Consider the following 26911-nt stretch of genomic DNA (forward strand, 5'->3'; position numbering starts at 1 on the left):
CACAAATTATTCCAAAATCTTTCAGCTGGAAAGCATGCGGACACCTTTAGTAGCCTGCGTCAGCAGAGATTTGGATATATACAGTACCAGTCAAAAGCTTGGACACACCTACATGTACTCATTCAAGGGTTTTTCTTTATTTTTTTACTATTTTCTACGTTGTAGAATAATAATGAAGACATCACAACTTTGAAATATCACATATGGAATCATGAAGTAACCAAAAAAGGGTTTAACAAATCAAAATATATTTTAGATTCTTCAAAGTAGCCACCCTTTGCCTTGATGACAGCTTTGCACACTCTTGGCATTCTCTCAAGCAGCTTCATGAGAAATGCTTTTCCAATTGTCATGAAGGAGTTCCCACATGCTCAGCACTTGTTGGCTGCTTTTCCTTCACTCTGTGGTACAACTCATCCGAAACTATCTCAATTGAGTTGAGATCGGGTGATTGTGGAGGCCAGGTCATCTGATGCAACATCCATCACTCTCTGTGGTCAAATAGCCCTTACACAGCCTGGAGGTGTGTTTTGGGTCATTGTCCTCTTGAAAAACAAATGAGTCCCACTAAGCGCAAACTAGATGGGATGGCGTATCGCTGCAGAATGCTGTTTTAGCCATGCTGGTTAAGTGTGCCTTGAATTCTAAATAAATCACAGACAGTGTCACCAGCAAAGCACCCCCACACCATCACACCACCTCCTCCATGCTTCACAGTGGGAACCACACATGCGGAAATCATCCGTTCACCTACTCTGCGTCTCACAAACACACAGCAGTTGGTACCAAAAATCTCAAATTTGGACTTGGACACTAGACTCCACCGGTCTAATGTCCATTGCTGATGTTTCTTGGCCCAAGCAAGTCTCTTCTTCTTATTGGTGTCATTTAGTAGTGGTTTCTTTGCAGAAATTCGACCATGAAGGTCTGATTCACGCAGTCTCCTCTGAACAGTTGATGTTGAGATGTGTCTGTTACTAGAAAATAGTAAAAATAAAGGAAAATCCTGGAATGAGAAGGTGTGTCCAGACATTTGACTGCTATTGTATGTCTCCACCCTAACAATGGTCGTTGTCCACAGAGCAGAATGGCGGGCTGTCAAGCTCCAGCCTATTCCTCTCTTCGGATTGGTGGATACATCTAATTATTTTAATACTTTTAAAAATATTCGATGAGGGTTGTTTTTGTCAACCGCCTGTATTCAATGGAGAGAGATGCTATGCTACTAGCCATATGTCATATATATGCATAGCCATCTCGAGACAACTTCAATATAACGTGTTTTTTTCTCAAAGTTGCAGGGATGTCACGTGTCCTACTTATATCAGTACAAATTTATTTGACATTCTCTCATTGACCTCCATACAAAAACTCCTCGCTTGGTGAGCGAAATGAATAAAACACCGCCACCTGCTGGAGAAGACAGATTTTTGCCCCAATTGTCCCTCGCTTCGCCTCTTCCTCTCTGGCGTCAGTCTTCGAGGTGTTTACCACAGACCTTATTTTCAGCATAAATAAAAATCCATGAATTTTCCCATAGGCTTTGTTCAACGAACCATGGCTGAGTTAGTGCCTACAAAAATACGGGATTATTATTTCTCTCTATAGGTGAGGCAACTTCCTCTGAGGTGGGCGTTTAACCGAGGTTACCACTCTATACACGTTGACAGGTTATTAGCATTTTTGCTAGCTAGTTAGCATGCTAGCTCTGTTCTTTCAAGTGGTTTTTCAGTTAGCCACTTAGCTAACCTTTCTGACTGATATGTTTGTATGTTTAGCCAACCTGTTAATGTTATCAATGCCAGTAAATGTATTACGTTTAACTAGTTAAGCCATTTCTGTTACATATGCCCTGTGTCTCCACTGTTTCACACTTCTCCACATTATTAAACCTGCCAATTGCAACACATGCCTGTTCCTTGGAGGAAGTAGTGTGGTTAAGAGTTTAGCTTGCTGTTTAGTTGAACAAGCGCTCAATCGTTAAAGCGAGAACAGAACAGCAAGAGAGACAGAAACAGTGAGAGAGAGACTAAGAAAAATAGATCTCTCCATGGTGCTCAAGTAAGTAAGCAGTCCTACACTCAGAACACACACACCACACAGGTAGGTAAGTTAATGTCCACTCAGCAGTGGGGTCAGATTCAGAAAGTCTCAAATATCATCATGGTCGCGGAACCCTAAACCTCGTTAATAAAACATAAGTGTTGATTGGCCAGAGAAGCACTAGTGGAGTCATGTGATAGGACACAGCTCTGGTGTCCTGCTATCACACCTGGGCTGAAAGCAGGTGAGGCGTTTGTGGGCTGGAGAGGGGAATTGGACAAACCCCACTAACAAAACAATGCTGTATCTAGATAATAAACACAGAACAACTGTTTATACTGCCACGGATTGTCTGTAAAATGTCTATACTATTGTCCTTCATTCTATTGACCTGGCCTCTCTGTCTCTCCTGAATGCTGCTGGTCGATGTGGCATTTAACTGGTCAGGCTATTGGGGGACAGCTCTTGTATCTGTGATGGTGTCCAATTCACAACCTTCTGATCCCAAGGGAGAAACACAAAACAGATAACTGTCTAATAGAGAGAGCCAGAGAGTGTAGGACACCGTCATCATGTCTTACCCAGGTTGGATGAAGCTCGTCCCTGTGCAGCTCTGTCCTGCAGCTCCTCCGCTATGTCCAGCTGTTGCTGGTGGTACTGGCCTGCCCTCTCCAAGTCCTGGAGAACATATGGATAGTTATGGTGTGTGTGTGTGTGTGTGTGTGTGTGTGTGTGTGTGTGTGTGTGTGTGTGTGTGTGTGTCAGTGCTTGACTTGGGATGAAAAAGGTGCAGGAGCTGTCTTTTTTTTCACGCCGGTCCCATTAGACTATGTTCGCAAAACATTTCCAAATGACATTATGCTATACCGACCTTTGTTTAGTCATTTAAGGGTTTGTACACGTTTTTGACAGATGGCCTTTTAACCGTCTCTATGTATCCTCCATAAGAATGACAGCGTGAATGTGGTATTGACGCTAGAAGGCTGCTGGTTTCTGATCCCGTGTAGGCCTATTATCTCCTGCCGTTGATCAAGTCACTTAACCCCCCACAAAGTAGACTAAATGCACTGTTGGTGCTAATGTCTAAAACCCTCCATCTGGAGAGCTACTGGGTGTGCAGGCTTTTAATCCAGCCCTTAAACACATACGATCTGCCTATCAAGGTCCTGTTGAGCAGCTGATGTTTAGGCTACAATGTGGTGTGTTCGAGCTGGGCTCGAACAATAGCCTGCACACCCAGTATCTCTCCTGGAGAATTGTTGGCCACCCAAGTGTTACGCTCGTCGTCGGATTGAGGAGACCAAGGTGCAGCGTGGTAAGTGTACATCTTACTTTATTAGATGAACACCAAATAAAACAATATATATATATATAAACAACCGTAACGTTCTGCAGGCTACACAGTAACTATACAAAAATCAAGATCCCACAAACTAAGGTGGGGAAAAAGCTACGTAAGTATGATCCCCAATCAGAGACAACGATAGACAGCTTGCCTCTGATTGGGAACTATACCAGGCCAAACAAAGAAATAGATCACCTAGATTGCCCACCCTAGTCACACCCTGACCTAACCAAATAGAGAATTAAAAGGATCTCTACGGCCAGGGCGTTACACCTTGATTTAAATATTGCAACATTACAACCAAAAACATGTCTTTTATACAATTATTCCCTCATTCAATGGATCAGGTATGAAACGGATAAGGTAGGTTACTTCGAAGCATGGTAATCATGGGAGATCATGCACAGCATGTCAGTTATTTGTCAATTAGGCTATTCTTAGAATATAGAGGGGAATCCCAGCTTTCCAATAATGGTCAGATTTATTTCTCAACAGTGCCAGAGGAAAGGCGACAACGAGTCAAAGACATTATTGCTTACAGCTAAATAGTTCACTAGTGAGATAATTATCTGTAAATGTTAGTCAACAGAGAGATGTGCAGAACGGTAGGCCTAATTCTGATCACGGCTGACATGTACTGTAGATTTTTAAGTGATTGATAATATATTTTAAAAGGAAAACACAATACACCACATTCACAGAAGAGCTGCAAATAAACTTGAACAAAGCGGAATCAGGAAATGAATGCCCACTCTCAATTGCTATTCCAATGGAGATCCCGCCTTCATTACACTTTGATCAACCTTTTGTTTTTAGAAGCTATGTCTGAATCCGGGCCGGTGATAATCCACTTTGTTTTATATAGGAGCCGCTACGCCGCTAAACTGGAGGTGCTGTTACGGCACACTGGTCAAGCACCGGTGTGTATATCTTTGTGTGTACAGTATGTGTGTGGTTTACTACCTGCATGCAGCGAGCAGCATGTCCCAGGCCGGCGTAAGCCCTCATCTGTATAGTCCTGTCCTCCAGCTCCTGAGCCAGCTGCAGCACCAGGGTGTGGTAGGACACAGCCTTGTCAAAGTCTCTCTGGCTGTGGTGGGCACTGCCCAGGTTACTGTACGCCCGCGCCTCCTCAGGACCATTACCCAGGGTCTGCAGATCACATCAGAGAATATACAGTTGAAGTCGGAAGTTTAAATACATTTTTCAACCACTCCACAAATTTCTTGTTAACAAACTATAGTCTTGGCAAGTCGGTTAGGACATCTACTTTGTGCATGACACAAGTCATTTTTCTAACAATTGTTTACAGACGGATTATTTCACTTATAATTCACTGTGTCACAATTCCAGTGGGTCAGAAGTGTACATACACTAAGTTGACTGTGCCTTCAAACAGCTTGGAAAATTCCAGATAATGATGTCATGGCTTTAGAAGCTTCTGACAGGCTAATTGACATCATTTGAGTCAATTAGAGGTGTACCTGTAGATGTATTTCAAGACCTACCTTCGAACTCAGTGCCTCTTTGCTTGACATCATGGGAAAATCAAAAGAAATTAGCCAAGACCTCAGAAAAACAATTGTAGACCTCCACAAGTCTGGTTCATCCTTGGGAGCAATTTCCAAACACCTGAAGGTACCACGTTCATCTGTACAAACAATAGTACGCAAGTATAAACACCATGGGACCACACAGCCGTCATAACGCTCAGGAAGGAGACGCGTTCTGTCTCCTAGAGATTAATGTATTTTGGTGCAAAGAGTGCAAATCAATCCCAGAACAACAGCAAAGGACCTCGTGAAGATGCTGGAGGAAACAGGTACAAAAGTATCTGTATCCACAGTAAAACAAGTCCTATCGACATAACCTGAAAGGGTGCAAGGCAGAAGCCACTGCTCCAAAACCTCCATAAAAAAGCCAGACTACAGTTTGAAACTGCACATGGGGACAAAGATCGTACTTTTTGGAGAAATGTCCTCTGGTCTGATGAAACAAAAATAGGACTGTTTGGGCATAATGACCATCGTTGTGTTTGGAGGGAAAAGGGGGAGGCTTCCCAACCGGGAAGCACGGGGGTGGCAGCATCATGTTGTTGTGGTGGTTTGCTGCAGGAGGGACTGGTGCACTTCACAAAATAGGTGGCATCATGAGAGAAGAACATTTGGTGGATATATTGAAGCAACATCTCAAGACATCAGTCAGGAAGTTAAAGCTTGGTTGCAAAGCATACTTCCAAAGTTGTGGCAAAATGGCTTAAGGACAACAAAGTCAAGGTATTGGAGTGGCCATCACAAAGCCCTGACCTCAATCCCATAGAACATTTGTGGACAGAACTGAAAAACGTGGGCAAGCAAGGAGACCTACAAACCTGACTCAGTTACAGCAACTCTGTCAGGAGGAATGGTCCAAAATTCACCCAACTTATTGTGGGAAGCTTGTGGAAGGCTACAGGAAACATTTGACCCAAGTTAACCAATTTAAAGGCAATGCTACCAAATACTAATTGAGTGTATGTAAACTTCTGACCCACTGGGAATGTGATGAAAGAAATAAAAGCTGAAATAAATAATTCTCTCTACTGTTATTCTGACATTTCCCATTCTAAAAATAAAGTGGTGATCCTAACTGACCTAAGACAGGGGATTTTTACTACGATTTAAATGTCAGGAATGATGAAAGACTGAGTTAAACTGTATTTGGCTAAGGCGTATGTAAACTTCCGACTTTAACTGTAAATGTTGATTTTATTCCATGCCTTTAACACAATACACTGAAAAGATTGGGTGAAATAAAAGACACATCGAGAGAAAAATCATTGGAATTTCAATTCACTTCCTGAATTGTAAAATAATTGACCCCGACCCAGGGTCATGCATACATGTTTTTGTATGTATGCGTGTATGGTTCTTCATTAGTTAAATACCTTAGCTATATCCAGGTGTTGCTGGTGACACTGCATAGCGTTGGTGAAGTCTCCCAGTGCGGTGTAGACAGCGCCCATATTGCCCAGCTGGCGAGCCTCTGACAGCGGGCACTGGGTCTGCCGTGCCAACAGCACACACTGCTTATGGCTGGCCAGGGCGTTGGGATAGTCCGCGATCGCTGTGTACACATGGCCAAGGCTGCTCAGCGCAGCGGACGCAGCCTAGAGACAAACACACACACACTCATTTGATTTGTCCTCAGCCCTTCAAACCGGCAACCCTCTGGTGACTGGCCCGCCTCTCTAACCTTGAGGCTACCATCGCACCACATTAACACTGCCACAGGAGGCATCTTAGAAAGACACAAACACACGCACACGCACACACACACACACACACACACACAGACACACACACACACAGACACACACACACACACACACACACACACACACACACGATCTAAAGAAAACTAAACACAGTAGGAAAGATGAGGTGTATAATGATGAGTGTGTTTGAAGAACCTCAGGCTGTGGACATGCGGTGTCGACTGGAGAGGAGACTCAATAACCATGGCACAGACACACCTCAATGTCCTCCGCTCTAAACACACACACACACACACACTGCTTTCATTAGAATGGACCTGTTCAAGCACCCATTCATCTTGGTGACAGGTGTCTTATCGATTTGACACCTAGGAGGCCTTTTAATGACTCTGAGCTCGGACACAGCTGTCCTCCACACACGCTAAAACACACACACACACACATTGTACAGCATATTCAGAATGTGCATGAACAAGGTTAACATACTGAAAGGCATGTTTCGTACAATACTAAACAAACAATGAACATTGAATAACATATACAACGACATGTGACGACACAGCATAACCATACAGCTGTACTGACATTCACACAGTCAGGTCTGCAAGGTGTACGTTCAAGTTCCCCATAATACAGAGATTTGCTTCTCATTCCTCCACATTGTATTTTAGTCATGAACAGTGAGTGGAGCAGCTCAAGAGCAGACTTTGTTACATTGTCACATTGCTCTGACTGAGAGCAACTCAGCATGGATCCTGAATAGAAGAAGGGGCAAGAGAAGGAGAAGTACACGATAGAACGATCTCACACACACACACACACACACACACACACCTCTCTGTCCTTGAGTTTCATGGCGAGGACCAGCTGATGTCTGTGATTGGTCAAAGCCTCCCTGTAGTTGACCTTGGAGAAGTAAGCAGAGCCTAGGTTCCCGTGAGCTCGGCACTCGCCTGATTGGTCACCTGGGAAGGCATGATAATGAGGTGGGTGTGGACATAAGGCTTCTTAGACGGTGTTAAATGTTCCAGTTCATTTGGGTTTGAAGCCTGCAGATTTCTGCTAATAAATGATGTGGTGGAGGTGGTTCCGTTAACTACACTCACATTATCAGTAACCTTGCTTGAGACCTGATGACCATTGTTAGCTCACATAGCAATGCCTTGTCTTCCACTCAGTGGGTTATCACAGTCTTAAGTCACACGTACAGCGACATCTGTCTCTCCACCCATACCTAGTGTGTGTATGCGTGCAAATTGTGTGAGTGAAAGCAATTGTGCGTTTCAAGTAGTATTGTCACACGCACAGGATACAGCAGGTGTAAAATAATACAGTGAAATGCTTGTGAGCTCTGTGTGGGTGGGTGTGTGTGTACCTAGCGTCTTGGCCACCTCCAGGTCTTGCTGCATGTATCCTGTGCTCTTCTCTGTGTTGCCTAGCGACCAGTAGGCTGAGCTAAGAGCAGAGAACACTGAACCTCGGAGCTTCAGAAAGAACCGAGAAGAAAGAAGAAACTCAATGATCATCACACACACATAGAAACACACACACACAGACACAGACACAGACACACACACACACACACACAAACTGCCTTGCCTTCAGAGAGCATGTGCCGATCTTTAGCCCCGCCTCCAGGACCACCACTGAGGCGCCGTGGTAACCAGCGGTCAGCAGCTCCTGACCAATCACACACACCACCACGAACGGACTCTTGTCCAGCTTCATCCTCTGCAGCTGATGGTAGGTGGGTTCTAGAGAGTCTACGGGAGACACACACACACACACAGCTATCGAAATGCATTTATTAATGTATACATTTGTTTTTGCAATGTTTATTCTATTACCAACACCGTAATGCAAACTTTAAATTGATATTATGTAAGCTAAACATAAAAATTAAGTATATTTAAAAAAAGTTATAATGTTACTGTCCCAACAACAACAACAAAATAGTTAAATACATGGCATTTTGTCCTTGAAACATTAAATTGAAATATAATTTATACATTCCTATGGAGGAGTGCTTCTTCTGGGGAGTGCCGATATGGCCAACCGCCCGCTTCAATGCCTCTCACTGTCCAATACATAGTATCAACAATATACACTGCTCAAAAAAATAAAGGGAACACTTAAACAACACAATGTAACTCCAAGTCAATCACACTTCTGTGAAATCAAACTGTCCACTTAGGAAGCAACACTGATTGACAATAAATGTCACATGCTTTTGTGCAAATGGAATAGACAACAGGTGGAAATTATAGGTAATTAGCAAGACACCCCCAATAAAGGAGTGGTTCTGCAGTTTGTTACCACAGACCACTTCTCAGTTCCTATGTTTCCTGGCTGATGTTTTGGTCACCTTTGAATGCTGGCGGTGCTTTCACTCTAATGGTAGCATGAGACGGAGTCTACAACCCACACAAGTGGCTCAGGTAGTGCAGCTCATCCAGGATGGCACATCAATGCGAGCTGTGGCAAGAAGGTTTGCTGTGTCTGTCAGCGTAGTGTCCAGAGCATTGAGGCGCTACCAGGAGACAGGCCAGTACATCAGGAGACGTGGAGGAGGCCGTAGGAGGGCAACAACCCAGCAGCAGGACCACTACCTCCGCCTTTGTGCAAGGAGGAGCACTGCCAGAGCCCTGCAAAATGACCTCCAGCAGGCCACAAATGTGCATGTGTCTGCTCAAACGGTCAGAAACAGACTCCATGAGGGTGGTAGGAGGGCCCGACATCCACAGGTGGGGGTTGTGCTTACAGCCCAACACCGTGCAGGACGTTTGAAATTTGCCAGAGAACACCAAGATTGGCAAATTCGCCACTGGTGCCCTGTGCTCTTCACAGATGAAAGCAGGTTCACACTGAGCACATGTGACAGACGTGACAGTCTGGAGGCGCCGTGGAGAACATTCTGCTGCCTGCAACATCCTCCAGCATGACCGGTTTGGCGGTGGGTCAGTCATGGTGTGGGGTGGCATATCTTTGGGGGGCCGCACAGCCCTCCATGTGCTCACCAGAGGTAGCCTGACTGCCATTAGGTACCGAGATGAGATCCTTAGGCCCCTTGTGAGACCATATGCTGGTACGGTTGGCCCTGGGTTCCTCCTAATGCAAGACAATGCTAGACCTCATGTGGCTGGAGTGTGTCAGCAGTTCCTGCAAGAGGAAGGCATTGATGCTATGGACTGGTCCGCCCGTTCCCCAGACCTGAATCCAATTGAGCACATCTGGGTTTCTGGCTCTCACAGATTTCAGATTTCTGGCTCTCACAGACCTGTAACTTCTTCTTTAAGATGCTCCTCTGTCCTCCACTCGTTACCTGTATTAATGGCACCTGTTTGAACTTGTTATCAGTATAAAAGACACCTGTCCACAACCTCAAACAGTCACACTCCAAACTCCACTATGGCCAAGACCAAAGAGCTGTCAAAGGACACCAGACACAAAATTGTAGACCTGAACCAGGCTGGGAAGACTGAATCTGCAATAGGTAAGCAGCTTGGTTTGAAGAAATCAACTGTGGGAGCAATTATTAGGAGATGGAAGACATACAAGACCACTGATAATCTCCCTCGATCTGGGGCTCCACGCAAGATCTCACCCCGTGGGGTCAAAATTAACACAAGAACGGTGAGCAAAAATCCCAGAACCACACGGGGGGACCTAGTGAATGACCTGCAGAGAGCTGGGACCAAAGTAATAAAGCCTACCATCAGTAACACACTACGCCGCCAGGGACTCAAATCCTGCAGTGCCAGACGTGTCCCCCTGCTTAAGCCAGTACATGTCCAGGCCCGTCTGAAGTTTGCTAGAGAGCATTTGAATGCTGAGTTGCATCCAAAGAACACCATACCTACTGTGAACCATGGGGGTGGAAACATCATGCTTTGGGGCTGTTTTTCTGCAAAGGGACCAGGACGACTGATCCGTCTAAAGGAAATAATGATTGGGGCCATGTATCGTGAGATTTTGAGTGAAAACCTCCTTCCATCAGCAAGGGCATTGAAACGTGGCTGGGTCTTTCAGCATGACAATGATCCCAAACACACCGCCCAGGCAACGAAGGAGTGGCTTCGTAAGAAGCATTTCAAGGTCCTGGAGTGGCCTAGCCAGTCTCCAGATCTCAACCCCATAGAAAATCTTTGGAGGGAGTTGAAAGTCCGTGTTGCCCAGCAACAGCCCCAAAACATCACTGCTCTAGAGGAGATCTGCATGGAGGAATGGGCCAAAATACCAGCAACAGTGTGTGAAAACCTTGTGAAGACTTACAGAAAATGTTTAACCTCTGTCATTGCCAACAAAGGGTATATAACAAAGTATTGAGATAAACTTTTGTTATTGACCAAATACTTATTTTCCACCATCATTTGCAAATACATTCATAAAAAATCCTACAATGTGATTTTCTGAAATGTTTTTCTCTCATTTTGTCTGTCATAGTTGAAGTGTACCTATGATGAAAATTACAGGCCTCTCTCATCTTTTTAAGTGGGAGAACTTGCACAATTGGTGGCTGACTAAATACTTTTTTGCTCCACTGTATATGCAACTTAAAAGTTTTACGTCATGAAATTTCGACCTGAAAGCTTTTGGACATCAGAGCAATGCAGAGGGAATCCTATTTGAGTCAGAAACAGATACTCATATGATAGGTAAGATATACAAAACCTTGCAGAGATCTCTCAGAAAAAAATATGAACTATTGGAACCAAGCCTTAAAAAGAACTGTTATGCAGTAGGCACAAGATGGAGAGAGTGTTGGAACATAACAATGGCGTACTGTATATAGAGAGGGAGTAATCAGGGAAGTGATATGGTCCAAGTGTACCTGATGATGAGGCGCAGGTGTGCGTAATGAAGTGTTGTCAGGACCTGTGGTTAGTAAACTGGCGACGTCGAACGCCGGAGAGGAGGAGCAGGGGTAGACGTGACAACAGTTAACGAAAATCACCCTGATTACTCTCCCTTTATTCATCCCTCAGTAGCCTCAGTCTTCAGGCAGTATTGGTTTTGTTTACGTTCAGTACGCTACTCCTGTGTTGTTTATCTTCATGTTTCTCATTATCAAACTCACCTTCTGCACCTGCTTCCTGACTCAGTGCGTATACGTTATAGTACGCTTGATCCAGTATAAACTAAGGTAGATCATTTATTATGTAAGAGACAAAATGCATAAATTCTACAGCACAATGGCACAGCCAATTCTTAAGTGTAAAACTAATAAGACTCAATAATGCATGACTTCTGGGAGTGCTATAAAGTCCAAAAGTTATGGGCAGAGTTAGAAAGCTGGCTATCAGAAGTTTTACTTATATTGAAGAAGTTATTACTTAATTACTGGAAGTAAAACGATACCCCAACGTTAAGAGAATGGAAGAAACAAATGCGTTATTGTTTAAATATTGAAAAAAATCTGGCTACAGACAGAAACAACGTAACACAATTTGAAGTCATGTGAGGTAGAGTATTACAAGCATTAGAAACAACATTGGATGTGGATATGGTGGGAACATGTGGGTCTGAGCAAGTGTGATGTCATTAATGTTTGTGGAAATGCATGATTTTGTCTATGTATTTTGTTTATGATTATTTATCTATTTTCCCTTCTTTTTATCCTACTTGCTCTTCCTTCCTCATACATCTCTCTCTCTTTCTACCATCTCTCCTTCTGTCTTTTCTCTTGGGGGCTTTGACACCTCCACGTGTTAGCCCGGGGGTACTGGGTATATAAAGAAATGATGGATTGTGGGTAAATGAAGGGATGATGCCCACTAAAGGAATGATAATTCAGTCTGATGGAAGCTCCTCCATCTGATTCAGTTTCTTAAACACCCATGCTGTGTGTGTCTGTGTTTCTCTCACTAATATAAAGTGAAGCCGTCTGTCTCAAGAAGCAGCTTTAATTACACTATATCTTAGCTGAAAGCACATATTATGACCCTGAGTAAAACACACACACACACAAATCCACATACACACTCACGCGTAACACAAACATGCAAAGACACACATCGCACCTCGTAGTGGGGACTTCATGGCAGCCTCAACCATGCCCACCAGTAGTTGGAGACTCTTGGGGTCCTGCGCTAGACCAGAGGCAAACGCTGCCAGGGCGTCGGCATGGCGACCAAGGTACTGCAGGGCCACACCCTGACGGAAGTATGCCTGATGGAGGGAGAAAGGGAGAAGGAGAAGAGGGAGAATAAGTTAGGGAGAAAGAGAGGGGAAGAGGGAGAAGAAGTTAGGGAGAAGGAGAGGAGAAGAGGGAGAAGAAGTTAGGGAGAAGGAGAGGGGAAGAGGGAGAAGAAGTTAGGGGGAAAGAGAGGGGAAGAGGGAGAAGAAGTTAGGGAGAAGGAGAGGAGAAGAGGGAGAAGAAGTTAGGGGGAAAGAGAGGGGAAGAGAGAGAAGAAGTTAGGGAGAAAGAGAGGGGAAGAGAGAGAAGAAGTTAGGGAGAAAGAGAGGGGAAGAGAGAGAGAAGAAGTTAGGGGAAAAGAGAGGAGAAGAGGGAGAAGAAGTTAGGGGGAAAGAGAGGGGAAGAGGGAGAAGAAGTTAGGGAGAAAGAGAGGGGAAGAGGGAGAAGAAATTAGGGGGAAGGATAGGAGAAGAGGGAGAAGAAGTTAGGGGGAAAGAGAGGGGAAGAGAGAGAAGAAGTTAGGGAGAAAGAGGGGTAGAGAGAAGTTAGGGAGAAAGAGAGGGGAAGAGAGAGAAGAAGTTAGGGAGAAAGAGAGGGGAAGAGAGAGAAGAAGTTAGGGGGAAAGAGAGGGGAAGAGGGAGAAGAAGTTAGGGAGAAGGAGAGGAGAAGAGGGAGAAGAAGTTAGGGGGAAAGAGAGGGGAAGAGAGAGAAGAAGTTAGGGAGAAAGAGAGGGGAAGAGAGAGAGAAGAAGTTAGGGGAAAAGAGAGGAGAAGAGGGAGAAGAAGTTAGGGGGAAAGAGAGGGGAAGAGGGAGAAGAAGTTAGGGAGAAAGAGAGGGGAAGAGGGAGAAGAAATTAGGGGGAAGGATAGGAGAAGAGGGAGAAGAAGTTAGAGGGGAAGAGAGAGAAGAAGTTAGGGAGAAAGAGAGGGGAAGAGAGAAGAAGTTAGGGAGAAAGAGAGGGGAAGAGAGAGAAGAAGTTAGGGGGAAAGAGAGGAGAAGAGGGAGAATAAGTTAGGGAGAAAGAGAGGGGAAGAGGGAGAAGAAGTTAGGGAGAAAGAGAGGGGAAGAGAGAGAAGAAGTTAGGGGGAAAGAGAGGGGAAGAGGGAGAAGAAGTTAGGGGGAAAGAGAGGGGAAGAGGGAGAAGAAGTTAGGGGGAAAGAGAGGGGAAGAGAGAGAGAAGAAGTTAGGGAGAAAGAGAGGGGAAGAGAGAGAAGAAGTTAGGGGGAAAGAGAGGGGAAGAGGGAGAAGAAGTTAGGGAGAAAGAGAGGGGAAGAGGGAGAAGAAGTTAGGGGGAAAGAGAGGGGAAGAGGGAGAAGAAGTTAGGGGGAAAGAGAGGGGAAGAGAGAGAGAAGAAGTTAGGGAGAAAGAGAGGGGAAGAGGGAGAAGAAGTTAGGGAGAAAGAGAGGGGAAGAGGGAGAAGAAGTTAGGGAGAAAGAGAGGGGAAGAGGGAGAAGAAGTTAGGGAGAAAGAGAGGAGAAGAGGGAGAAGAAGTTAGGGAGAAAGAGAGGGGAAGAGGGAGAAGAAGTTAGGGAGAAGGAGAGGAGAAGAGGGAGAAGAAGTTAGGGAGAAGGAGAGGGAAATATTAGATATACTGGACATTCAATAGCTAGTCATCCTCTCATTTTGAGCTATCATTTGGTAAAATAGATTGTACATGTATTAAACTATTTTTGTATGCATAAAAATAAATAACTAATCAAATGTATATTTTAACAAGATTGTAATAGTTATAATAATACTGTTGAGAGAAAGGAGATCACAGGAAACAATTAGCACTGCAGGACTACTGCTACTGACTGTGTGTGTGTGTGTGTGTGTGTGTGTGTGTGTGTGTGTGTGTGTGTGTGTGTGTGTGTGTGTGTGTGTGTGTGTGTATGAATGCATCAGTGTATACTCAAAACGGCCCACCAATACTATAACGTACCAAATTCACAAAATCAGACAGACTCTTTCTGACAGCAGGTAGAGTCTGGATCCCTCCTCCCTCCCCCTCCGATCTGTCAGTAAGTCTATTAGCATGTCTGGCAGCTCCCCCAGAACCCCATGAACCACTTCTTCCGTATGTGACATAGCTATATCCCCTCTACCCCACAAGCCCACCTGCTGGAGGGACAGTTCAGGTAGAAGCAGACTGTTGCCGGGGTCCATCAGATTCATACCAGACCTGCAAGGAGATGTATGTGTGTGTGTGTGTGTGTGTGTGTGTGTGTGTGTGTGTGGGTGTGTGTGTGTGTGTGCGCGCGCAGAGGATGTGCGCTGGATGAACAAGATGCTTCAATTACCGCTCCCATTAATCAAGAACAGATGGCAATGCAATAGAGACAGAGAGAGAGAGGGAGAGAAGGACGTGAGAGAGGGAGGAGGGAAACCGGGAGAGAAGATGTGAGAGAAAGGGGAAGAAAGAGACGGAGGCAAGGGGAGAGAGAGGTGGGAGAGAGGGAAAGCATGAGAGAAAATGAATAAGAGAAAGAGAGGAGATAAGAAAGAGCATGCAGCGCAGACAGACGACAGGTTGATGTGTGTGAGACAGGGACTGTGCGTCAGCTGGGAGACACAACACTGGTACATGGTGCATAACGTAATATCTACCACAACTCACCGTCTTACTGCTTCACCACACCAATACATCTCCCCATTACCTTAGTGCAGTAAAACGACACAGTGTATTGAAACCAATTGCAGCTGAGACCAACATAGAGTTACTCACAGTCTGAGAATGAATGACTGTGTATACTGTGTTAGCATTAGAGACAAATAACAACAACAAGCATTGGAATACACTGAGTGATTCATACGATGATTAAATGTGAATAAATCATAGGAGAAGACCAATGAGTGGACTAACACAGTACAGATGGAGTCAAATATATTGGCACCCTTCCACAATTCACTGTTTCTGTGTTCACAAATGCATTTGTTTGATTTACAACTGCACATCTAAAACATCTAAACTGAAATTCTGAAATTCAGATTTTTTACTTCAAAGTCAAAAATAGCCTCTTGTTTGAGATCAAATGTTTCATATGAGGCGACACAACAAAATGTCACCTGTTATTTTAGGATATTTTCATACATATCTGTTTTTACGTTTTGAAGTGAAAGCACTTCATATACAGGTAAGTATTCAGACCCCTTGATTTTTTCCACATTTTGTTACGGTACAGCCTTATTCTAAAATGTATTAAATACAAAAATCTGCACACAATACCCCATAATGACAAAGCAAAAAACAAACAACAAAAAAAACAGTAAAACATCCTTAGACCATTCATGTGTGGGGTTGCTTGTCAGTCAAGGGAGTGGGCTCACTCACAATTTTGCCTAAGAACACTGCATGAATAAAGAATGGTACCAACACATCCTCCGAGAGCAACTTCTCCCAACCATCCAGGAACAGTTTGGTGATGAACAATGCCTTTTCCAGCATGATGGAGCACCTTGCCATAAGGCAAAAGTCGGGGAACGAAACATCGATATTTTGGGTCCATGGCCAGGAAACTCCCCAGACCTTAGTCCTATTGAGAACTTGTGGTCAATCCTCAAGAGGCGTGTGGACAAACAAAACCCCACAAATTCTGACAAACTTCAAGGATTGATTATGCAAAAATGGGCTGCCATCAGTCAGGAAGTGCACCCAGAAGTTAAATGACAGCATGCCAGGTCTTGAAAAAGAAGGGTCAACACTGCAAATATGAACTCTTTGCATCTACTTCATGTAATTGTCAATAAAAGCCTTTGACACTTATGAAATGCTTGTAATTATACTTCAGTATTCCATAGTAACACCTGACAAAAATATCTAAAGACACTGAAGCAGCAAACTTTGTGGAAATTAATATTTGTGTCATTCTCAAAACTTTTGGTCACGACTGTACAGCTGTGCCAAGCTTGCAGCATCATACCCAAGAAGACCCGAGGCTGTAATCAATGCCAAAGGTGATTTGATAAAGTACTGAGTAAAGAGTCTGAATACTTATGTAAATGTGATATTTCAGGTTTTGATTTTTACAAAATTTGCTAAAATTTAGAAAAAAATGTTTTTGCTTTGTCATTATGGGGTATTGTGTGTACTGTGGGAGAGAGGGAGAGAGACGGGCACCAGTTAAGAGAGAGAAGGAAGACCGAGCAAAACCAAAGTTATTTCTTTGATATATTTATTTTCTGGCTTAGTAAAGTTGTTTTTGCGGACTAAAGCCTCCCTGTCTCTGTGTCAATCTCTGCACGCTCAACCCAACACCCCACGGTTTACCACAGTACATACAAAAACGATTTAACTTCTTATGGCTGCAGGGGCAGTATTGAGTAGCTTGGATGAAATGTGCCCAGAGGTGCCCAACTGCTCCTCAGTCCCAGTTGCTAATATATGCATATTATTCAGTATTGGATATTGGATCAGTATTGGATAGAAAACACTCTGAAGATTCTAAAACTGTTTGAATGATGTCTGTGAGTATAACAGAACTCATTTGGCAGGCACAAACCTGAGAAGAAATCCAGACAGGAAGTGGGAAATCTGAGGTTGGTCGATTTTCAACCCAGCCCCTATTGAATACACAGTGGGATATGGATAAAGTTGCACTTCCTAGGGCTTCCACTAGATGTCAACCGTCTTTAGAAACTGAATGAGGCTTCTACTGTGTTGTGGAGCCGGATGGGGGCTCTTTGAGTCAGTGGTCTGGCAGAGAGCCAGGTCCTGGTCACGCGCATTTCACATGATAGCAACCTGCGTTCCATGGCTTCTCTACAGACATAGGAATTCTCCGGTTGGAACTTTATTGAAGCTTTATGATAACAACATCCTAAAGATTGATTCTATACTTAGTTTGACAAGTTTCGTCGATCTGTAATGTAACTTTTTGAAGTTTTCGTCTGATGTTCGGCTGGACCTGCACGAGCGTTTGGATTTGTGTACTAAACGCGCTAACAAAAGTAGCTCCTCGGACATATATAATGGACATTATCGAACAAATCAAGCATTTATTGTGGAACTAGAATTCCAGGGAGTATATTCTGATGAAGATCGTCAAAGGTAAGGGAATATTTATAATGTGATTTCTGATTTCTGTTGACTTCAACATGGCGGATAATTTTATTTATTTTCTGAGCGCTGTCTCAGATTATTGCATGGTTTGCTTTTTCCTGAAATGTTTTTTTGAAATCTGATACAGTGGTTGCATTAAGGAGGTATATCTATTTTTCCATGTCTAACAATTGTATTTATCAACATTTATAATGAGTATTTCTGTAAAATGATGTGGCTCTCTGCAATTTTTACATATTTTTTTAATTTATCCGTTATTTTACCAGGTAAGTTGACTGAGAACACGTTCTCATTTGCAGCAACGTGCATAGAGTTATGTAATTGATCTCACTTGTGGTAAGTTGCAGGTGCCTACAAGATAAAAAAAACTAATCACCATTCAACCAGTTTTGAAAAGAGAAAAAAAAGAAACTTTCTTCTCCATTTTAAAGTGCAAGGGTGCCAATATATGTGTGAGTGTGTTCTCCCTTCAAACTACAGATACAGGTCACACACACACACACACATTTGTTTTACTATCCTTGTGGGGACCCCAAAAATGCATTCCCATTCAAAATCCTATTTTCCCTAACATTAACCTTAACCCCAAACCCTAAAACTAAACCTACCCCTAACCCTAAAATAGCCTTTTTCCTTGTGTTGACTGGTGAAATGTCCCCACTTGTCCAAGGTTCTCTTGTTTGACTATCATTGTGAGGACTTCTGGTACCACAGAGAAACAAAGACACACACATATAAACTTTCATGCTTTGATTGACAGTCTAATTACCAGTGTAACAGAGCCAGCCCTGCTGCTGACAGGATCAGAAGGCTGTGTGTGTTTGAGGGGAGCAGGGATTGCCAGTAGTGTATTATGCGTCTGAGAGAAGGAGGGGAATGAGACGGGCTATCAGGACAGAGAAAAGAAGAGAATTGCTTTGCGTCACATGGGGAATAAACGAGTGTGTGTGTCAAATAAGTGGCCTTATTTTCCACCATAATTTGCAAATAAATTCATTAAAAATCCTACAATGTGATTTTCTGGATTTTTTTCTTCTCATTTTGTCTGTCATAGTTGAAGTGTACCTATGATGAAAATTACAGGCCTCTCTCATCTTTTTAAGTGGGAGAACTTGCACAATTGGTGGCTGACTAAATACTTTTTTGCCCCACTGTATGTATTTGGACAGAGAAGCTAACATTTTAAATGTGGCTCTATACTCTAGCATTTTGGATTTGATATCAAATGTTTCATATGAGGTGACAATACACAAAGCACTTTATATATCTCCCCCCCCCCCCCCCCTCCTTTGAAGAAGTTATGAGTATTTGGACAAAATTAACTTAAGTGTATTAAAGTAGTCAAAAGTTTAGTCCCATATTCCCAGCGCACAATGACTACATCAAGCTTGTGACTTTACACACTTGTTGGATGCATTTGCAGCTTGTTTTGGTTGTGTTTTGGATTATTAGATGCAAAGATTGATAGAATGATGACACCAACAGCACAAACCATCATTCTGTTACCAATCTTTGCATCTGCATAGAGTTATGTAATTGATCTCACCTGTGGTAAGTTGCAGGTGCGTACAAATCCCCATAATTTGTGTGAAGAAAAGAGAGAAAAGGGGGGGGGGGGGGGGGGGGAAAGTCAGGCTGCCTTCTGAGAATTTTTAGGCAAGCGAGTAAACCTCCACTGCCATCCGTTCTATTGGCCAAAGTGCAATCATTGGAAAATAAAATCAATGACCTACGATCAAGATTTTCCTACCAACGAGGCATTAAAACTGTAATATCTTATGTTTCACCGAGTCGTGGCTGAATGACGACACGGATAATATAGAGCTGGCGGGATTTTCCATGCACCGGCAAAACAGAGACGCTACGTCTGGTAAGATGAGGGGTGGGGGTGTGTGTCTATTTGTCAATAAGAACTGGTGCGTGATGTCTAATATCAAAGAGTACCTTATAATAAAAGGTAGACCACACTATCTACCAAAAGAGATCTCATCTATATTATTCGTAGCTATCCATTTATCTAATCAAATCAAATTTTATTTGTCACATACACATGGTTAGCAGATGTTAATGCGAGTGTAGCGAAATGCTTGTGCTTCTAGTTCCGACAATGCAGTAATAACCAACGAGTAATCTAATCTAACAATTCCACAACTACTACCTTATACACACAAGTGTAAAGGGATAAAGAATATGTACATAAAGATATATGAATGAGTGATTGTACAGAACGGCATAGGCAAGATGCAGTAGATGGTATCGAGTACAGTATATACATATGAGATGAGTAATGTAGGGTATGTAAACATAAAAGTTGCATAGTTTAAAGTGGCCTTGAGATAGAAGCTGTTTTTCAGTCTCTCGGTCCCTGCTTTGTTGCACCTGTACTGACCTCGCCTTCTGGATAATAGCGGGGTGAACAGGCAGTGGCTCGGGTGGTTGTTGTCCTTGATGATCTTTATGGCCTTCCTGTGACATCGGGTGGTGTAGGTGTCCTGGAGGGAAGGTAGTTTGCCCCCGGTGATGCGTTGTGCAGACCTCACTACCCTCTGGAGAGCCTTACGGTTGTGGGTGGAGCAGTTGCCGTACCAGGCGGTGAAACAGCCCGACAGGATGCTCTCGATTGTGCATCTGTAGAAGTTTGTGAGTGCTTTTGGTGACAAGCCGAATTTCTTCAGCCTCCTGAGGTTGAAGGTTCACAACGCTGTCTGTGCAGGTGGACCAATTCAGTTTGTCCGTGATGTGTACGCCGAGGAACTTAAAACTTACTACCCTCTCCACTACTGTCCCGTCGATGTGGATAGGGGGTCCTCCCTCTGCTGTTTCCTGAAGTCCACAATCATCTCCTTTGTTTTGTTGACATTGAGTGTGAGGTTATTTTCCAGACACCACACTCCGAGGGCCCTCACCTCCTCCCTGTAGGCCGTCTCGTCGTTGTTGGTAATCAAGCCTACCCATGGTCTTGAGCTTGATGACGAGTTTGGAGGGTACTATGGTGTTAAATGCTGAGCTGTAGTCGATGAACAGCATTCTCACCACAAACAGATGCTGGCACTAAGACCGCACTCAACCAACTGTATAAGGCCATAAGCAAACAACAAAATGCTCATCCATAAGCGGCGCTCCTAGTCACCGGGGACTTTAATGCAGGCAAACTTCCATCTGTTTTACCTCATTTCTTCCAGCGTGTCACATGTGCAGACCACCTTTACTCCACACACAGAGATGCATACAAAGCTCTCCCCCACCCTCCATTTAGCAAATCTGACCATAATTCTATCCTCCTGATTCCTGCTTACAAGCAAAAACTAAAGCAGGAAGTACCAGTGACTCGCTCAATATGAAAGTGGTTAGATGATGCGGATGCTACGCTACAGGATTGTTTTGCAAGCACAGACTGGAATATGTTCAAGAGATTCATCCAATGGCATTGAGGAGTATACCACCTCAGTCATAGGCTTCATCAATAAGTGCATTGACGACGTCGTCCCCACAGTGACCGTACGTACGTACATATCCCAGCGGGACACTAATCTCGACGCTTATAAGAAATCCCGCTATGCCCTCAGAAGAACAATCAAACTAGCAAAGCGTCAACACAGGATTAAGATTGAATCCTACTACACCTGGTCTGATGCTGATCGGATGTGTCAGGGCTTGAAAACTTTTACGGACGACAAAGGGAAACCCAGACGCGAGCTGCCCAGTGACGCGAGCCTACCAGACTTGTTAAATGCCTTTTATGCTCTCTTTGAGGCAAGCAACTCTGAAGCATGCATGAGAGCACCAGCTGTGTGATAACGCTCACGGTAGCTGATGTGAGCAAGACTTAAAAGGACAACATTCACAAAGCCTTGGGGGCCGACGTATTACCAGGACGTGTACTCAAAGCATGGGCGGACCAAGTGTCTTCACTGACATTTTCAACCTCTCCCTGACCGAGCTTGTAATACCTACATGTTTCAAGCAGACCACCATAGTCCTTGTGCCCAAGGAAGTGAAGGTAACCTGCCTAAATGATTACCGCCCCGCAGCACTCATGTCGGTAGCCATGAAGTGCTTTGGAAGACTGATCATGGCTCACATCAACAGCATCCTCCCGGATACCCTAGACCACTCCAATTTGCATACCGCCCCAACATATCCACAGATGACGCAATCTCAATCGCACTCCACACTGCCCTTTCCCACCTGGACAAAAGGAACACCTATGTGAGAATGCTGTTTACTGACTACAGCTCAGCGTTCAACACCATGGTGCCCACGAAGCTCATCACGAAGCTAAGGACCCTGGGACTAAATACCTCCCTATGCAACTGGACCCTGGACTTCCTGACGGACCGCCACCATGTGGTAAGGGTAGGCAACAACACGTCTGCCACGCTAATCCTCAATACTGGGGCCCCTCAGGGGTATGTATTTAGTCCCCTCCTGTACTCCCTGCTCACCCACGACTGCGTGGCCAAACACGACTCCAACACTATTATTAAGTTTGCAGATGACACGACATTGGTAGGCCTGATCACTGACAACAATGAAACAGCCTATAGGGAGGAGGTCAGAGACCTGGCAGTGTGGTGACAGGACAACAACCTCTTCCTCAATGTGAGCAAGACAAAGGAGTTGATTGAGCTGATTGTGGACTACAGGAAAAGGCGGGCCAAACAGGCCCACATTAACATCGACGGGCTGTAGTGGAGCGGGTTGAGAGTTTCAAGTTCCTTGGTGTCCACATCATCAACAAACTATCATGGCCCAAACACACACAGATAGTCATGAAGAGGGCATGACACCTTTTCCCCCCCAGGAGACTGAAATGATTTGGCATGGGTCCTCAGATCCTGAAAAAGTCATACAGCTGCACCATCGAGAGCATCCTGACCGGTTGCATCACCAACTGGTATGGCAACTGCTTGGCATCTGACTGTAAGGAGTTACAGAGGGTAGTGCGTACAGCCCAGTACATCACTGAGGACAAGCTTCCTGCCATCCAGGACCTATATAATAGGTGGTGTCAGAGGAAAACTTAAAAAATGGTCAAAGACTCCAGTCACCCACTTCATAGACTGTTTTCTCTGCTACCGCACGGCAAGCAGTACCGGAGTGCCAAGTCTAAGACCAAAAGGCTCCTTAACAGCTTCTACCCCCAAGCCATAAGACTGCTGAACAATTAATCAAAATGCCACCGGACTATTTACATTGACCCCCCCCCCCCCCCCCTCCAATTGTTTGGTACAATGCTGCTATTCGCTGTTTATTATCTATGCATAGTCACTTCACCACTACCTCCATGTACAAATTACCTCGACAAACCTGTACCCCCGCACTTTGACTCGGTACCGGTACTCCCTGTATATAGCCTCGTTATTGTTATTTTATTGTGTTACATTTCATTATTTGTTACTTTAGTTTATTTGGTAAATATTTTCTTAACTCTTTCTTGAACTGCACTGTTGGTTAAGGGCTTGTGCGTAAGCATTTCACAGTAAGGTCTACACACGTTTTATTTGATTTGACCAATATATTTGACCGCATCGGTAACTGCCCCGAGTGTGATCTCCCTAGAGCCCGACCGATTAATCGGCATGTTTTTATAACAATCGGTAATCGGCATTTTTGGACGCCGATTACATTGCAATCCACGAGGAGACTGCGTGACAGGTTGACCACCTGTTATGTGGGTGCAGCAAGGAGCCAAGGTAAGTTGCTAGCTAGCATTAAACTTATCAATCTTAACATAATCACTAGTTAACTACTCATGGTTGATGATATTACTAGTTTAACTAGCTTGTCCTGCGTTGCATATAATCAATGCGGTGCCTGTTAATTTAACATTGAATCACAGCCTACTTCGCCAAACGGGTTTAACAAAAGTGCATTTGCGATAAAAGCACAATCGTTGCACCAATGAACCTAACCATAAACATCAATGCCTTTCTTAAAATCAATACACAAGTATATATTTTTAAACCTGCATATTTAGTTAAAATAAATTCATGTTAACAGGCAATATTAACTAGGGAAATTGTGTCACTTCGCTTGCGTTCAGTGCAAGCAGATTCAGGGTATATGCAGCAGTTTGGGCCGCCTGGCTCGTTCAGAACTGTGTGAAGACCTTTTCTTCCTAACAAAGACCGTAAATAATTTGCCAGAATTTTACATAATTATGACATAACCTTGAAGGTTGTGCAATGTAACAGCAATATTTAGATTTAGGGTTGCCACCCGTTCGATAAAATACAGAACGGTTCCGTATTTCACTGAAAGAATAAACGTTTTGTTTTCAAAATGATAGTTTCTGGATTTGACCATATTAACGACCTAAGGCTCTTATTTCTGTGTGTTTATTATATTATAATTAAGTCTATGATTTGATATTTGATATTGCAGTCTGACTGAGAAGTGGTAGGCAGCAGCAGGCTCGTAAGCATTCATTCAAACAGCACTTTCCTGCGTTTGCCAGCAGCTCTTCACAATGCTTGAAGCACAGCGCTGTTGATAACTTCAAGCCTATCAACTCCCGAGATTAGGCTGGCAATACGATAGTGCCTGTAAGAACATCCAATAGTCAAAAGTATATGAAATAAAAATGGTATAGAGCGAAATAGTCCTATAATAACTACAACCTAAAACTTCTTAACTGGGAATATTGAAGACTCATGTTAAAAGGAACCACCAGCTTTCATATGTTCTCATGTTCTGAGCAAGGAACTGAAACGTTAGCTTTTTTATATGGCACATATTGCACTTTTACAACACAGTGTTTTTGCATTATTTAAACCAAATTTAACATGTTTCATTATTTATTTGAGACTAAATTGATTTTATTTATGTATTACATTAAGTTCAAATAAAAAAGTGTTAATTCAGTATTGTTGTAATTATTATTACAAATATATAAACATATAAAAACTGGCCGATTAATCGGTATCGGCTTTTTTTTGGGTCCTCCAATAATCGGTTATCAAACACACACGTTTGTTTGACTATCATTGTGAGGACTTCTGGTACTCACCGAGAAACAAAGACACACACATATAAACTTTCACACTTTGATTGACAGTCTAATTACCAGTGTAACAGAGCCAGCCCTGAAGCTAACAGGATCAGAAGGCTGTGTGTGTCTGTGTTTGTATGGGGGTGGGGGGCAGGCAACACCAATAGTATATTTACGCGTCTGAGAGAAGCTGTCCCTGCATCACACTGTTAACATCCTACGATGACAGTGAGTGAGGGAGACATGGCGCAAAACACCTGTTAGATCAACCCGACATCTGAATTTGAATTATCCCTCCAACTCTCCTCTCTCTCTCGCTCTGTCCTCAGTGTTTCCCCTATATTCATTTAGCAGCGTCAGACCACCACTAATAATCATCAAAAGTAAACAGGTTTTCAGTGTAAACTAAAACCACTGAAACCAGATGTAAAGTATGTAGAAAAAAATTGTGGAGCAATATATGTTTTTAAATAAGACCATCAATGAGAACTAACAATCACAAAAATAAACTAGACAGTCAGGGAGATTCAAAAAATGTAAAAATGTCACGGCCTGGTGGCCCCCATTGATGTTGTTATAATGTTTGAGTCACTCAGATACCAAAAGAACATGGCATAGGCCATGGCAAAATGTCTGGAACTGCAAGAAAATTTACTTTAAACAAACAAAAATATTCTCTCAGCCCCATCAAATAATGTACAGAATTTCAGGGGGGGTGAGTGAGTGAGTGAGTGAGTGAGTGAGTGAGTGAGTGAGTGAGTGAGTGAGCGAGCCAGCCAGCACAGTGATCATGTCATGCTCACTACCTAGGTTTCCATCCAGTTGGTGACAGATTTGCATGCAAACATTGTGAAATCTGCATGAAAACAATATGAGCATTTTCCAACCATAGATGTGTTTCCATCAAATGGACTTGTTGCAGATAAAAGGCTGTGCAGAAAAAAAAACACTTTAGCGCTAAATTCCCATGTACCGAAGTTAAATGGGTTTCCATCGCATTTTGAACTGTACTGATGGTTTTGTCACTGAAAATGTTCCGTTTTATGGTGAACGTGCCCACTCTAGCCAACATCTCGCAGATACAGTACGGGTATAGCCTAAATGATGAGATTAATATGTACAAACAGCAGCCAAGCTTCGATCATGTCAATCAGAATAAGTCCCTCGATATTTATGGGAAAGGAGCATCAAACTCATCACTGTGCACTTTCACCACCCTGTGAAGTTCAAAATGGATTTAATCTGTATCCTAATAAACTGTATGGTTTCCCGAGTCGTAGTGGGAGGACCACACCACATATCATCGCGTGACTCCAAGTTTACTTCGATATGATGCCATATCAATATTTATGCATAAAAGCATTTCCACCGCCGTTTATCACATAATAAATGTTACCAACAAAAGACCCCACCTTCTCTAGTGTATTTCGGTTTGTCTACATTTGGAAACTTCACAGGCAAATTTGCTGTTTCCATCAGGCCTGTCGTAACATTTTTTATCCGACATGTACTTTACTTACATAAAAAGGTTGGATGGAAACCTGGTTAATGTCTGCCAATTACTGTTCAATTTACCACCACAAGAAGCTGCAATGAGATTATGAGGTGAGAAGAGAAACCCCCACACAGAATCACCCCGCATTTCTCTCACTCTCGTCCTTCTCTCTCCACCCATCCCTTTCTCTACCTTTATCTCTATCTCTCCTGAGATGTCCCATATTGCTCCTGGCCTTTTCAGTCACTGTGACATTTGCTCTCCTACTGCCTGCCTCTGTAAGACCATGTAATGAACGCCACTGGCTGTTGCACACACACACACACACACACCACACATACACACATTCACACGCACACACTCCCACACGCACACACAAACACAACACATTCTCTCCTTTTCTCTGCAATGTCTGGTTATTATAGCTCTTTGTTCTCCCACCATGCAGTGCTGTAGTATTAAATATTTAATGTTATATCCACACACCAGTCTAATACAGATGCATGTTACCCTGTACTGATGCAGTGTGTGTGTGTGTGTGTGTGTGTGTGTGTGTGTGTGTGTGTGTGTGTCAGTAGCATGTTTCTCTGAATTATTTAAC

The 26911-nt window shown here is 43.5% G+C and overlaps 1 protein-coding gene across 1 annotated transcript in view; it reads right to left on the bottom strand.

The window, feature by feature from the left end:
* The window catches only part of LOC110523832 (tetratricopeptide repeat protein 28), a 96224-nt gene that overhangs the window by 32355 nt on the left and 36958 nt on the right, over nt 1-26911 (bottom strand). Inside the window, exons 3-9 of the mRNA XM_036977520.2 lie at nt 12665-12812; nt 8244-8407; nt 8020-8128; nt 7479-7609; nt 6315-6536; nt 4352-4540; nt 2625-2721 (exon numbers count right to left, since the gene is read on the bottom strand). Of these exons, the coding sequence (XP_036833415.2) occupies nt 2625-2721; nt 4352-4540; nt 6315-6536; nt 7479-7609; nt 8020-8128; nt 8244-8407; nt 12665-12812 (1060 nt within the window). The remainder of the gene's footprint in view (nt 1-2624; nt 2722-4351; nt 4541-6314; nt 6537-7478; nt 7610-8019; nt 8129-8243; nt 8408-12664; nt 12813-26911) is intronic.

The sequence above is a fragment of the Oncorhynchus mykiss genome, chromosome 5, assembly GCF_057628025.1.
Source record: "Oncorhynchus mykiss isolate SJ-2025 chromosome 5, ASM5762802v1, whole genome shotgun sequence".
NCBI lineage: Eukaryota > Metazoa > Chordata > Actinopteri > Salmoniformes > Salmonidae > Oncorhynchus > Oncorhynchus mykiss.